General features: G+C 37.1%; 2 protein-coding genes across 2 annotated transcripts; one reads left to right on the top strand and one right to left on the bottom strand.

The window, feature by feature from the left end:
• Window positions 1-282: 282 nt before the first annotated feature.
• Window positions 283-15515, bottom strand: LOC106132222 (zinc finger protein 271). The gene is made up of 7 exons (XM_060952162.1): window positions 15233-15515; window positions 14182-14635; window positions 13197-13384; window positions 11852-12684; window positions 3231-3814; window positions 2484-2602; window positions 283-2104 (listed from the first exon to the last, which is right to left on the bottom strand). Exons 2-7 carry the CDS (start codon window positions 14625-14627, stop codon window positions 1158-1160), a joined length of 3117 nt encoding a protein of 1038 aa, XP_060808145.1. The 5' UTR covers window positions 14628-14635; window positions 15233-15515; the 3' UTR covers window positions 283-1157.
• On the top strand, window positions 4139-10527 carry LOC106132226 (zinc finger protein 771). The gene is made up of 4 exons (XM_013331584.2): window positions 4139-4342; window positions 6575-7043; window positions 7581-7729; window positions 8463-10527. Exons 2-4 carry the CDS (start codon window positions 6583-6585, stop codon window positions 9377-9379), a joined length of 1527 nt encoding a protein of 508 aa, XP_013187038.2. The 5' UTR covers window positions 4139-4342; window positions 6575-6582; the 3' UTR covers window positions 9380-10527.
• Window positions 15516-16304: the final 789 nt, after the last annotated feature.

Genomic DNA, 16304 nt, shown 5'->3' with positions numbered 1-16304 from the left:
GGATGGGTTAGCAACCTGTCACTATTTGAATCTGAATTCTATCATTGAGCCTTAAAGCTGAAAGTGGCCTGACTTTTGAGACTGCTGGCTCCGTCTACCCAGCACAGGATAAAGACGTAATTATATGAATGAATGAATAATTCTAACCGGCCGAAATAAAATATAGGGACATTACATGCTTGTATTAATACCTGTATCTATACTAATATTATAAAGCTGAAGAGTTTGTTTGTTTGAACGCGCGACTGAGGAAATTTACTTATTATCAATAAAAAGTCTTACGAATTTGAAACTAATTTATGTACAACTTTATTCTTACAATTAAGACATGTAAACGGAACTTAACTTTTCAATTTATATAACAAACGGTTTATAAATTCGTTGGCAGAAAATGTATTTTCTTTAAACAAAATGCAAAGCAAAGTTCAAAATTTAATTACACTAATTACATGACTACAATCATATAATTTAATTCTTATTTTAGACTTATTACTATATGTATATTATATTATTTTATACTTACTTACTTTTTTGTACTGTGCCGTGTGGTTCCTGGCACCAGTACATAAAATAATAGGATCACTCCATCTCTTTCACATGGATGTCGTAAAAGGCGACTAAGGGATAGGCTTGCAAACTTGGGATTCTTCTTTTTAGGCCATGGGCTAGCAACCTGTCACTATTTGAATCTCAATTCTATCATTAAGCCAAACAGCTAAACATGGCCCATCAGTCTTTTCAAGACTGTTGGCTCTGCCTACCCCGCAAAGGATATAGACGTGATTATATGTATGTATGTACTATGTGAATCGGTAAAATTTATATTACCTTACACAGTTAAACTATTTGTATTAAATACAATAAGAAATAAATATTTTTTTGACATGATGTGTGCTGTACATAATAAAAAGCTTTGATATTACTTATTTAATTTAATATACCTACATGACAGAATATAATTTTTTTTTTCAATTCCATTGTAAAGCCATATAGCTGAACTTTTAGTCCTGTCAAGACTGTTGGCTCTGTCTAACCCGCAAGTGATATAGACGTGCCTATATGTAAAAATAATACTAAGAAAAAAAGGTACTGAGATATTGGTGCCAAGAAAAGTCTATAATCTAAGTTATCATCAATGACTTACATAAAAAACTAAGTTAAATATGGCCTTCTTGTTCAATTTGAGGTTCTATCCACCCCACAAGGGGCAATGACGCGACATCTGTCAAATTATCCGCAGTGGTGACTGGAGGTGGTAAATTTTTCTTCCCCACCCTCATAACTTTGTGTTTCTCGTGGTTTCTCAGGTGTTTCAACAAGTTGCTCCTTTGAGCGAATCTGTGTAAGCAAATGTGACATTCAAATGGTTTCTCACCTGTATGAGTTCTCACGTGCTCTTCGAGTGCCCTTTTCCTGTGAAAACGTCTCGCGCACAACGTGCACGCGTAAGGTTTCTCGCCTGTGTGTATCGCCATGTGAGATTTCAAATGCGACCTCTGATTGAACCTCTGCTTACAAATCTCACACTCATAGGGTTTCTCGTCCGTGTGCGTCCTCGTGTGACTCTTCAACACGTGCAAATGGCTGAAACGGCGCGGACAGAGCTTGCACGCGTAAGGTTTCTCACCCGTGTGCGTCCTAAAATGCTCCCTGAGCGTACTCTTAAAATGAAACCTTCGCAAGCATATGTGACACTCGTGCGGCCTCTCACCCGTATGCGTAGTGAAATGATTCACAATATCACGTTTCCTTATAGACGAGTACGAACACAATTCGCATTTGAACGGCTTATCGTCCGAGTGTATACGCAAATGCTCCTTCAAATGATGTTTCCTCTTGAACTGTTTTTGACAAATGTGACATTCAAGACACAACTCCGGCTTCGGTGTGCTGAGTCCGTGTGTAACTGAATGATTTTTCAAATGAATCTTCTGGTTAAATCTCTTGTGACACTCGCTACATTCGTAAGGTTTCTCACCGGTGTGCGTACGCAAATGTATCAGTAATAGGCTGTTGTATTTGAAGGTGCGTTTGCATACGCTGCACTCATGACATTTCTTCGCTTGTTTCTCGTTTGGTTTCGATTTCTGACCGGGCGGGCGACCTGTAATTAAATATATATATATATTATATATATATACATACAGGACAAATCTATACTTATATTATAAAGCTGAAGAGTTTGCTTGTTTGACGCCCTAATCTCAGGAACGGTTCAAATTGAAAAATAACTATACCACGCGGACGAAGTCACGGGCACAGCTAGTTCCATATAAGATCTAGATAACCAACATCCAATATTAGGTTCCCCTGCAAAGGTTGCGGAGGTCAGATGGGAGTCGCTTCATTCGTAAAAATCTGACTCACAATCCAGGATCCACAGTCTAAGGCATACCCCGGGCTCCTCTCCAGAGTGGTGAGGATGCGACCGGAACCAAAGTCAGGAGGAAGAAGAGTCAATAATAATTTGAAAAGGGAATTACCTCTAGTCCTTGGCTTCACATCCGTGACAGTGTTTTTATCCTCTTCCTCTATTCCAATCGGGTCCACATCATCATGTTGTATTTCAACTTTCAGTAGCGTTTCACAGCTTATGAAGTCACTGTAAAATTATTATTATAAGAATTTATATTTATATTAAGAATAAATTAGTGCCCTGTGGTTTCAGCACCAAAAAAATAATAGGACCACTCCACCTAATTCCCATGGATGTTGTAAAAGGTGACTAAGGAATAAGAGAGATTAAGTCTGTAATGGTAGATGTAATCCTGTATCCTTTTCTTTTCCATGGATGTCGTAAAAAGCGACTTTAAGATGGCCTTATAAACTTGAGATTCTTTTGTTGGGTGATGGGCTAACAGCCTGTCACAATTTGAATCTCAATTCTATCATCAAACCAAAATTCTGAGCATGGCCATCAGTCTTTTCAAGACTGTTGGCTCTGTCTACCCTGAAAGGCATATAGATGTGACTATATGCATGTATAAATTAATAAATATACCTATATATATATAGTCAACATAAAAGTGCCCATGTTAAACATATTATTATAAGTGTGCGAAGCTGAACAGGGTTTATAGTACCTACTTACTAATTACCAAGACTTAGAAATGTGAACGAGAGAATACATTTTTACAATAAATTGGTTAATACAAAATTTTACTTTACCAATTTTTTAATTCTTGTGCCTAAATTACAAGTAAGCCAGTAAAAAAAAAACAAAAACATACCCATCATCAACAGGTTCCTTTTTTATATTGACAATCATCGATTGACTACACTGAGGATCTTCCGCTATCGGATCAACAGCTCTCACTACAAGAGGCTGGTTGTCCGAGTCACTAGAGCCACCACTGTCTCGCCGAACACTTTTCAAACCCGAAATCGACATTGGCAAGTGAAATAAAGGGTTCTTGCTAATGATAAATTCAAAATCACTTTTCAACTGTATGTACACAATTTCAGCTTGCTCCAACTCATTGACGAGGTCTAGACACGTCTTGCATATGTATTTAGTTAAGTTTCGATCGAACGGTAGCTCCGTGTTCGTAAATTTGCTGAGAAATGTGTGCAACGGCGTTTTTAACGAAGATGTTTTAGTTGTGAATATATCGTAATTTTCAGAGCTCTCGGCGACACAAACCACGCATTCCGGCGGCTGTGGATTATCAATCGGATCGCTCACTTCTTCCTTTATACTTCCTCCTAGTAATAATTGTGGATCGCCGTCTATATTACTAGTTTCGGCCATGTCAAATGGCAATTTTTCGTTTGGGTGTATTACATGTTTAGATGCACATTTTTGAATTAGTTTTTAGCTGATATTTAGAACAATAAGCATTGAAATATTGTACTATCAGGTAAAAAAGCAATATTGGATAACTAGTGCAAAATGTGGATCAAAAATCGATAGAATAATCACTCGCTAGTTTGCTTTGCTAGTCAAACAAAATGAAAGATGAATGTATCTATTTTTATTAGTTTCTACGGCCTTGGATACTGGGTTTTTTGCGACTTAAGGCGAAGTTCTTAACGAGTGTATAGTGTAAATTCCATGTGTAGACCAATCCCACCGAGACTTCTGGCAACACTATATACTGCGTACTGACAGTGACAGTTAGTTTTGTATGGTTGGCTATTGATTTAGCTGGTTTTATGATTTGTAAATGCATTTCAATTGATGAATTTCTATGATCGCTTTCGTAAAAGTATTGATTGCTGATTTAAAAATCGGAATAAATATAATTTTGTGAACGCATTGACGGTTTTGTGAGTTTCTTCCGTTTATGGTCGCCTGTACCTTTGTGACGCGCCTCCGCTGCAAAGTTGTAAATCTTGAAATGTGAGTACAGGACAAAATAGTTAAATAGGTAGTTTGTTACATTTAATGCTAAATCACAACAAACTGACAAAGTTTACGGGAGAAAGGGCTCCCCAAATTAGGGGTTTACTGTAATCCCTACTCATATCAGGCAAGTAATTGCTTTTGCTGCCGGCCAGGCGGCCATGTTTTATCCCTTAATCGCCTCTTGTCACGTAAACCTTTTACACAAAACTTAGCTGAAACTATACGTCACACAATGTAGTTTGGCAACAAGATACTAAACCAAAATGTATCTAAATATTACTAAACTTTTTATACCTGTATCAAATGGCAGAAATGTATCGGCGATACTAATCGCCACATTCTCAAGAACTTATTAAACAAAAAATAACTGCATAAATCTGCCAACATCACAAAAATCTTTTTTTTTAATAAACTACTAGCTGTGCCCGCGACTTCGTCCGCGTGAAATAGTTATTTTGGGCATCATTGAATCCCTAAAGGATGAATCATTTTCCCCGTTTTTTTTCACATTTTCCATTACTTCTTTGCTCCTTATAGTTGCAGCGTGATGTTATATAGCCTAAAGCCTTCCTCGATAAATGGTCTATTCAGCACCATAATTTTTCAATTCGAACCAGTAGTTCCTGAGATTAGGGCGTTCAAACAAACAAACTCTTCAGCTTTATAATATTAGTATAGATTTTGTGTCCCATTACTGGACAAAGGCCTCTCCGTTCTCCCTCCACAAGCCTTTATTAAATGCATAGCATAGCTTATAACTGAAGCAAATATCTATCATATTTCAATAAAATCCCTGATGAACAGTGATGTTGAGTGTAGTAAATATGGCTTTATTATAATAAAATAAAGTTCTTATAAACTTCACATACAGTTCTTATAAAGTCCACATAAAGTTCTCTGTGAAACCCAATGGTTGACTGGTAGATAACGCTTCTAGCATTTAGTCCGCCAATTGTGCTATACATTTTTATTTTGTGTAATGAATTTAAAATAAATAAAATTATACAGAGTTACTTGAATTTGTGACACAAATGAAATATTCCTTTTAAGACCAAAGGGTGTCAAAACTAGTGTGGAGGTCATATATTACCACAATGAGCTTGCTTTTGATGCAAAAGATACATACATACATATACTCACGTTTATGTCCCTTGCAGGGTTAACAGAGCCAACAGTCTTGAAAAGCTTTTTGGCTTGATATTAAAATTGAGCTTGAAATAGTGACAGGTTGTTATTTCATCTCCTAAAAGTAGAATCCCAAGTTTATAAGCCTATCCCTTAGTCGCTTTTTAAGACTTTGACTTGTCTTTTTTATTTATTTATTTACTAATTTATGTACACAGAAAACATCGAGACTGATGATCACAAGAAACAAAATTACACAGGTTCGGCTTGTTTCAAAAGAAATCTCTTTCAGCAGACCCGAGACATTGTTGTTTTTATAATTCATATTAATTTCAGAGCAGTATCTGAATTTGTTGCATTCATAATAATTTCAGAGTAGTATCTGAATTCTTTGCGACCGCAAAGAACTTGTCTTTCAATTATCTTTTACTTTTCTTTATATGTTTTTCAAAAATTCCTAATTAATTAAAAATTAATTTTAGGTTTAAATTTTTATTTTTTATTTTTCTTGACACTCTTATCTTTCATCCTAGTAAACACTTTAGTTACCTGGGAATTACGCTAAACCTGCATTCTTTTGTAAGTGGCACTGAATTAGTAGCTTTTTGTACATACAAATACATACATAAAATCATGCCTCTTTCTCCGGAGTGGTAGGCAGAGACTACATCTTTTTGTAGGTGCCGTTTAATTCGTTACTTTTTGTGGGTAGTGTTAATTTCATCACATTTTTTTTGTTAGATGGCGTTAAATTAAAATTCGTCGCTTTTTGTAGATAGCGCTAATTTCACCCAGGTGAAGCTGGTTTATTTATTTATGGTTTTTGTCGTAAAACAATTCTCGAACTTACTCCGAGGCTAACTCAATCTGTGTTATTTGTCCCGTATAAATTTATTTCTATCTTAAAGCCAAATAGCTGGACTGGGACTATCAGTCTTTTCAATACTGTTGGCTCTGTCTACCCAACAAGGGATATAAACGTCATTATAATTATGTATGTATACTATATATTTGTTTATATTCTCTATAAGTGAAGCTAACATATAAACCTGGATCTTGCGAATTGAACTGTTATTCAAATGTTCCAACTTCTTTTCACAGTTCCCAAGATGGCAGAAACTATTCAGAAAGACACCGAAGACCTGCCCGGAATGGAATCCACTAATGAGTTACAAAACTCCGTTGAACCAACAAACTTTGATCCTATAGAGTGTTTTATATGCGTTACGCAAAGCACGGAGTGTTTGGAGATACACAATGCAAAAACTAACACGACAGGAACACCGTTACACATATTTTTGTTTAAGTTTACGAATATAAACCGTTTATACTGTCAGGCGTTTGCGAAACACATATGTTATACGTGTTATAATCTCATTAATGAGCTGGAGAAAGCTGAATTGGAATATTTGAAACTGAAAGAGAGTTTTGAATTGATTATAAGCAATAATCCGCTGATTCATTCGCCGCAAAAGCCTAATATACCGTATAAGAGTGTTGATGAGTTTAAGCCAAAAGTTACTGTTGAAGCGGAATTTGAAACTATAAAACAGGAGTCTTCATATGATGGGTAAGAGTTTTCATTAGTTATACATATTTTTTTGCAATTCCCCGGGGATATATGTATAGAATAGATTTATTTTCAAAATTGGATACAAGGTATCACTTATTGACGTCACATCACTTAAATCTTATTATAACTACTACCGCTTCCAAAGCGCATGGGTACAAGAAGCGGCGGAACAAACTACACTGCAGCATTTTCACCGGACGTCAATTTACAAATATAGATCTCTTAAAGCTAAATCGTGGACGAATGCCCATTGTCTACATTAAAAAAAACATGAATGAATCTAGAATCCGGGACCTACTATGTCACACAGACAAACACACTACCACATAGGCCTAATATAAATATGGATGACTTTTCCAATTATCTTTTTTAGGCGATGGGCTAGCAACCTGTCACTATTTGAATCTCAATTCTATGATTAAGCCAAATAGCTGAACGTGGCCTACCAGTCTTTTCAAGACAGTTGGCTCTGTCTACCCCGCAAGGGATATAGACGTGACGTGATATGTATGTATGTATGTATAACTTTTACAGTGGCAACAGCAGTACATTTAATACTGTCATTAAACTGGAGCCGATGAGTGAAGATGACCTCGAGGAAGGTGACCCCGACAGCGACTACAATCCGGAGGTCAGCGAGGCTAAAACAGCGAGAAGAAGGTCAAAGGCCGCTGGGTTAAAAAGTGAGTGTTTGACAACAAATTGATTTCAATTTTAAATTTTTACATACATACTCTTTCCCGGCGGGGTAGGCAGAGACTACCTCTTTCCACTTGCCACGATCTCTGCATACTTCCTTTGCTTCATCCACATTCATAACTCTCTTGATGCAAGTTCGGCGGTTTCGGGTACTTTTGAACTGACTCTTTACCAGGACGTCCTTAATTTGATTCATACATACATATGGTCACGTCTATATCCCTTGCCGGGTAGACAGAGCGAACAGTCTTGAAAAGACTGAAAGGCCACGTTCAGTTGTTTGTTTGGCAAAATGATAGAATTGAGATTCAAATAGTGACAGGTTGCTAGCCCGTCGCCAAAAAAACAGAATCCCAAGTTTAATTAGTCGCTTTAACGATATCCATGGGAAAGACTGGTCCTTTTTTAATTTACTACTGACGCCGGCAAGATACATACATACATATGGTCACGTCTTTATCTCTTGCAGGGTAGACAGAGCCAACAGTCTCGAATAGACTGAATGGCCACGTTCAGCTATTTGGCTCAGTGATAGAATTGAGATTCAAATAGTGACAGGTTGCTAGCCCATCGCCTAAAAAAGTTAGTCGCCTTTTACGACATCCATGGGAAAGAGATGGAGTGGTCCTATTCTTTTTTGTATTGGTGCCGGTGCCACATGGCACATTAATATGCGCCGGCAGCATAATTACTTTATTTAACAAATTTAATTCACAGACGGCGCTGAAGACAAAACGCCCGCGACAACATTCCAAGCAGAAGACGAAGAAACAAACAAACAAACAGGCGACATGAAAACATACGATTGCGTAATTTGCCATCAGAAGTTTACCCTGAAGGGGAATTACAAAAGACACCTTTCGACTCACACGGGCGTATTACCGTTCCAATGTACAGTTTGCGAGCGAAATTTCAAGAGGAAAGATCATCTTTTGAATCATATAAGAACGCATACGGGCGAGAAACCTTACGAATGCAGCGTGTGTTTGATAAAGTTCACGCAGAAAGGCAGTATTATTGCACATTTGAGGACCCACACTGGTATACAGCCGTTTGAATGCACTTATTGTCACAAGAGATTTAAACAGCGCACTCATTTGAACAGCCATCTTAGAATTCACACCGGAGAGAGACCGTATGAATGTGATATATGTCAGCGCAGATTCACGCTGAGCTCCAAACTGAAGATACATTCGAGAACTCATACGGGCGAGACCCCGTACAAGTGCACATATTGCGACAGTCAGTTCAAGCAAATAGGCAATTTGCAAAGTCACATGAGAATTCATACGGGTGAGAAACCTTATGAGTGTGAAGTGTGCCGGCGTACGTTCAGCTTGAAACATCATTTGCGCGATCATTTCAGCACGCACACAGGTGAGAAACCGTACCATTGTTTCGTGTGCAACCTGAAGTTTAATTATAAACATGTCATGCAGAGGCATGTTAAAGTTATGCACCCGTCGTCACAGTCTCAGTTGGCGGATGTGAACGCGGAAACGGAAATGGAGATCGGGATGGGTGTGGTGAACGCGGAACCGGAAATTGAGATTAGAGTGGACGAAGATGAGGAAGTGAGTTTTGAACCGCCGCCGGAAGTGGAGGTTCGAATAAAAGAGGAGCCGTGTGATTGAAAAATTTGATTTTTCTTGTGTAATAGTACTGTAGTCTTTTTGAAGTGTTTTGATCTCAATAAGCCCAAGCACAATCGACCGTGCCGTGTGGTTCCCGGCACCAAATAGAAAAAAGAATTGGACCACTCCATCACTCTCCCATGGATGTCGTAAAAGGCGACTAAGGGGTAGGCTTATAAACTTGAAATTCTTCTTTTAGGCGATGGGCTAGCAACCTGTCACCATTTGAATCTCAACTCTATCATTAACCCAAATAGCTGAACGTGGCTATTCAGTCTTTTCAAGACTGTTGACTCTGTCTAATCCGCAAGGGATATAGACGTGACCATATGTATGTATGTACATAGCTTCGCCCGCGTCAATTTTTAAAAAGCGACGAATTAAACGCCACCCACAAAAAGCAACCTATTTAGCGCCAGCTGGAAAAGTGACCAGGTTTTTCGAGAATCCCACGGGAATTATAATTTTTACCGGGACGAAATGTGTATGTCCTTCACCAGATACTTAATTATATATACGTGATATTTCAAAAAGATTAAAATAGAAGATAACTCGTGCAAAAGGTTACAAATACATAAAATTACTTTAGAATTTTTCATATTAGTTTAAATATGACTTACTTAGGTATAATATTATATATATATATACATATATATATAACTAGCTGTGCCCGCGACTTCGTCCGCGTGGTATAATTATTTAGGGCATCATTGAAGCCCTCAAGGATGAATGATTTTCCCCGTCTTTTTTTTCACATTTTCCATTTTTTCTTTGCTCCTTATAGTTGCATTGTGATGTTATATAGCCTAAAGCCTTCCTCGATAAATGGTCTATTCAACACAAAAAAAATTTTTCAATTCGAACCAGTAGTTCCTGAGATTAGCGCGTTCAAACAAACAAACAAACTCTTCAGCTTTATAATTTTAGTATAGATTATAGTTTTCAAAACAAAAAACTAATATTCCTGTGTATTCTCTCTTTATTTGACTGCGTTCAATCCCCTTTCATTTTGTTTCTATCATGCCCAACTCTCACTTCCACACATAATTTTAGACATTGACACGCCATTGTGAACGGCCGTTCGGCCATTTTATGTTACTCTCCTACTTCTAATAAAGGATATGTAATTTTATTTAAGCAATGTAAATTTTAATGTAACAAAAATTAGTTATGTAAGTATGTAATAAAATGTATTTCATAAAATTATATTAATTGTTTCATTTACATGCCGTGCCGTGTGGTTCCCGGCACCAATAGAAATAGGACCACTCCATCTCTTTACAGTGGATGTCGTAAAAGGAGACTAAGGGATAGGCTTACAAATTTGGGATTCTTTTAGGCGACGTGTAAGAAACCTGACACTATTTGAATATCAATTCTATCATTAAGCCGTTTGGCTTGAGCTGAACGTGGCCTATCAGTCTTTCAAATTTGTTGGCTCTGTCTGCCCCGCAAGTGTAAAAGACGTGATTATATGTATGTATATGTTTCATTTATGTGCACGTCAATGGTTTGCTATATTTAACCGACTTCAAAAAGGGAGGAGGTTATTACCCCGTTTTTTATGTATGTTTCGCATATCTCCGGTAATAATAATCCAATTTAAAAAAATATTTTTTCATTCAAAAGAGTAGTGTCCGTGTGATTCCATAGAAATTTCTTTGCGGTCTGATCATAAATGTGGAAGATATTTCAGGGAACTTCTCAAACATCAACAGATTAAGCTGTTACGCATAATCATATTGTGTCGCGTTCCAATCTGCCGTGAAATCTTTGTAATCGCGATTTAGACTCTTGGCTGAGCGCGTCATTTTCTTCGCTGTGATAAATAAAATAAAAACATGTATTACTGAACATTCATTTATTAAAATAAAATAAATAATAGATACAATATACGTTCCTTAATGTATTCTTAGTAATCCTTTTGACAAATCTTAAATGTCTGAATGTGCAGGTTTCCTCACGATGTTCAATTTCGATTGTTAATTCTATCATTAAGCCAAACAGCTGACCGTGGCCTATCAGTCTATTCAAGTCTCTTGGCTTTGTCTACCCCGTAAGGGATAAAGACGTGACTATTATGTATGTATGTATGTTCCTCACGATGTCGTTTCTCACCATCGCTCAGCCGCCTGGATCTCGCCAACTTTGATAAGCACCATGAGCCATCAATTCAATCACATGTCTCATCCTATCTAGTTAAGAAGAAGAAGAAAAATCGTTCGTTCTACATTCATTCATGTTTTTTAATGTAGACAATGTGCATTCGTCCATGATTTAGATTTAAGAGATCTATATTTGTATATTGACGTCCGATGAAAATGCTGCAGTGTAGTTTGTTCCGCCGCTTCTTCTACACATGCGCTTCGGAAGCGGCAGTAGTTATATTCAGATTTAAGTGATGTGACGTCAATAAGTGATACCTTGTATCCAATTTTGAAAATTATTCTATTCTGTTCTATCTTTAACTCAAACCTCCTCTTGCTGTTGTGGGTTCAAACTAACTACCTCATCCTCATTCACCATAATCTCTATTTCTGGTTCAGCGTCAACTACGTCCATAAACTCGCTGACCAGCGCTCCTGGATGCATAACCTTCACATGATGTTCCATGATATGTCTATAATTAAACTTCTGTCCACAAACATAACAATTGTAAGGTTTCTCGCCCGTATGATTCCTGATATGATCTCTCAAATGGTGTTTCAAATTGAAACGTTTATCGCACATAGAACACTCGTAAGGTTTCTCGTTAGTGTGAGTCCTCAAATGACACTGCAAATTGCCGCTCTGATTAAACTCGCGCGCACAAAACTGACACTTGTATGGCTTCACTCCGGTGTGTATTCTCAAATGTATCTTCAATTTCGAACTCTCGGCGAATTTTCGGCGGCAATAATGACACTCGTAAGGTTTCTCGCCCGTGTGTGTTCTTAGATGACTGTTTAGATGCGGCCGCTGTTTGAAACGCTTCGAACATTGGTTACATTCGAAGGGCTCGGCGCCGGTGTGGGTCCTCAAATGTTTTATTATGCTGCCTTTTTGATTAAACTTGACCAGGCAGAAGTTGCACTCATAAGGTTTCTCGCCCGTGTGAGTTCTTATATGATTTAGTAAGTGGTCTTTTCTGTTGAATCGCCGGTCACACGTGGGGCATTGGAACGGCATGACCCCGGTGTGAGTGGTCATGTGCCTATTATAATTTCCCTTCTGCGTGAATGTTCGCTGACAGTCTGTGCATTCGTATATTTTGTTATCGGTGATATGTTTCTTTGCAACAGTTCTCCTTTTACGCGTGGCGCCATCTGTGGACGGAATTTTGAGATATTAGATCTGTGTGTTTTTAGGTGGTTGCCGTGTGGTTCTCGGTGATCATAGAAAAAATTAACCTTGTTTTATGCAGAAGGTATGTTTGTCATACAATGCAATGTAGTGTATAACTGCATACAAATAAATATATAAGTATTTATTATAAAATATAGTAGCATTGAGTTAGTATCTCGTAACACAAGTCTCGAACTTGCTTCGAGGCTAACTCAATCTGTGTAATTTGTCCCGTATATATTTATTTAATAATGTACCTTTTGCCGTGTGGTTCCCGGCGCCAATACAAAAAAGAGTAGGACCACTCCATCTCTTTCCCATGGATGTCGTAAAAGGCGACTAAGGGATAGGCTTACAAACTTGGGATTCTTTTTTAGGCGATGGGTTAGCAACCTGTCACTATTTGAATCTCAATTCTATCATTAAGCCAAATAGCTGAACGTGGCTGTCTGCCCCGCAAGGGATATAGACGTGACCATATGTGTGTATGTACCTTTTAGACCGGCAGCCTTCGCACCTTTCCTCCTACCTCGTGCTGCCGTCTTTGTTCTATTGACCTTTGGACAGTAATCGCTATCATCATCATCATTGACAAGGTCATCTCTAACTGGGTAAACATGTTGGTCATCTTCAGTCACCGGCTCCAATTTCACTGAAGTGTTAAGATAATTTGTGTTCTCTCTGAAATGAAAGACATAATTAATTCAAACAGCGTCCACATTTATCTTAATCATATAATTTTTAACTGATCCAAACTTGTGGTCCATCTTCTTAACATAATTTGACTAACTTTCCCCATCTAAATTTAGATATTAATTCATTTCTTTCTCTTGTCCACAACCCTTATTCCCACATTATTGCAAAGTTCCAAACTAAAAATAACCTAAAACTATAGTTCCCATTCTTAAAAAAAAAAGAATTTTTTTCTTCCTACTTTAGAAATCTCTCCTTATGTGCCTCATTTTGCATAACTTTTATACCTTACACACTCACTACACATTATAATCATTAACTTGTCTTCTCTTTTACTAACAATACCTACTTGTTGTGTTTGTATATTTGTTAATTTTCTCCTTTCAGATCGTATACCATCCAATTTCGTAACTTCGTGTCTCTTCAAACCATGACATTGGCAGAATCACCGAAAGTCCGGTGGAAGCCGTTATATAGAAAAGAAAGAACGCGTCCACATTTGAACATTCATCATTGAGAACTCACATAGGCGAGAAATCCGACTGTAGCGGCAGCTAAGAAGTAAATCGCGCAAGCAAAGTTTATACGGATTGGAGCATAAATACAACCTCCGACACAACATCGTCTGTCGTGCGGTTCCCCAGGCATAACACCTAGCCTGGTCACCACACTAACATTAAGCCATACAGCTGACCACGGCCTTTGCGAGAATTTCGACTCTGTCTACCCCGCAAGGGATAAAGACGTATTTATTTGTATGTCTGTTCATTTTAGTCTTGACTTACCCATCCTTGTGGAACTCCTGTCCTTGATCTCGTAGCTCGGAGTCATCAGGATAAAGTGACTCAAATTGGTCTACGTTCTCCGGCTTTCTTGACGAATTAAACAAAGGATTATTGCTTATAATCAATTCGAAGTTATCTTTCAGCGTCAAATATTCCAATTCCGCTTTCTCTAAATCGTTGACCAGGTTTAAACACGTATTGCAGATGTGTTTCGCGTAGCTCTGACAATATAAAAGGTTGGTGTTCGTGAATTTTAACAGGTACTCGTATAACGGAGTGCCGGATAAGTTTGTGTTTGTGTTGTGGATGTCTTTACACTCCGTGTTTTGCGTAACGCATATGAGACACTCGTTACTTTCACATTTAACTTTTTCAACGGAAACTTCAATATCTTGAATTTCTAATTTTAAAAAGTTTTCTGATTTTCTTGTACTACATTCTGCCATTTTCGGAGCTGTAAAAGAAAGTAAAGGAAGGGCTTATAAACTTGAGATTCTTCTTGAAGGTGATGGGCTAACAACCTGTCACTATTTGAATGTCAATTCTTTCATTAATGGCCTATGTGGTGCAGCAGTAGTGTGCTTGTCTGTGACACCGGAGGTTCCAAGTTCGAATCTCGGACAGGGCATGATGAGAAATGAACTTTCTTGAATGTTAATCTATATGTATAAGTATTTATTATAAAATATAGTAATGTTGAGTTAGTATCTTGTAACACAAGTTTCGAACTTCCTACGAGGCCAACTCAATCAGTGTAATTTGTCCCGTATATATTTATTTATTTAAATTTATTAAGCCATACGGCTTATAGTGGCCTTTCAGTCTTGGCTCTGTCAACCCCATATGATGGGATCATAGTATGAATGTGAAAGAGTTATTGTAGCTTTTAGATATTTCTATAAAAAAACAACCAAGACTCAATTCAGATACAGCTGGTATACAGGTGCCAATACTGCTGGAATCATGTACAGCAGTTCTCTATTCTTGTCATTGAATGTTCTTTCACATCACATTGTTGTATAGATATTTAATAAAAAAAATAACACGATACCTAAAAAAATTCCATTACACTTTGTGGAATCGTGTGTTTTTATCACAAATTAGGGCATGCAAAGGATCCCCGGGGACACAGCACTTTAAAATCAGAAAAAACCGAATCAAGTTAATCTTGAATTTGAGTGTCGTAATTCACTTTTTAAGTTTATGCTTTCGATGACTACAACTTAGGTTTTAAATGTATATTTAATTTACATATTATATCACTATTATATATATTAAATAATATTTATTCTAATAAAAATTCAACATTCACAATAAAAATAAACAATTCCCAAATACGATCTATTCCATGGGGATAGGAAATAATGCCAACCTTAAGATATAAACTGTCAGCACTGTCACTGTCAAACGGTATGTAGCGGTGTTGCCAGCACCACGTTGTTATATTTAATTTATCCAAAAAAATTCGCAACTGTGTATCCACTTAATTATAAAATGGGGAATACAAACAAACTACCCCATTCATATTCATATATAAAAGGACGTAATAACCATTTGAAGAAGAAAAGGATAGAAATGTTTCGTTACGGGTTTTGGATGTCCAATTCCGTTCGTACACCACTAAACATTATGAAGAGGTAACAAACATACTTTCGCATTTGTTATATTAGTTGAGACATTGAATGACGCCTTAGTATCATTATCATCCCATTTTTAGTCGCGGTTGCGCCCTTAGGAGGCTTGAAAATTGCCTATATCTACACGATCCAAAAGTGGATAAAACTAACCCGCCTTATTATAGATCACCTTATGACATCCACGAGTAAGAAACATTTATCCGCGAATATATAATAAATAGCACACGGTCTAATTTTTTTATGACCACTGTTAACCATAATGGTATTTAAGTAGTAATTAAAAGTAGATCTAGTTTGAAGCAACATTTATTTCAACAATCAAAGAGTTACAAAAGACATTGTTTGGGTAACAGACGCACATAAAAATAGATGACAACCATATTTACGTTTTGTTCATTGAGTTATTTTTTTTTAATTCATATCATATTTAAAATAAAAACTTGTTTTTTTTAAAAATTAAATCTTCTTACGCATATACACCACAGA

Source organism: Amyelois transitella, chromosome 28 (genome assembly GCF_032362555.1).
Source record: "Amyelois transitella isolate CPQ chromosome 28, ilAmyTran1.1, whole genome shotgun sequence".
Classification (NCBI taxonomy): domain Eukaryota; kingdom Metazoa; phylum Arthropoda; class Insecta; order Lepidoptera; family Pyralidae; genus Amyelois; species Amyelois transitella.
Note: the sequence above shows the minus strand (reverse complement) of the source record. Positions and strands in the feature narration are given on the sequence as shown.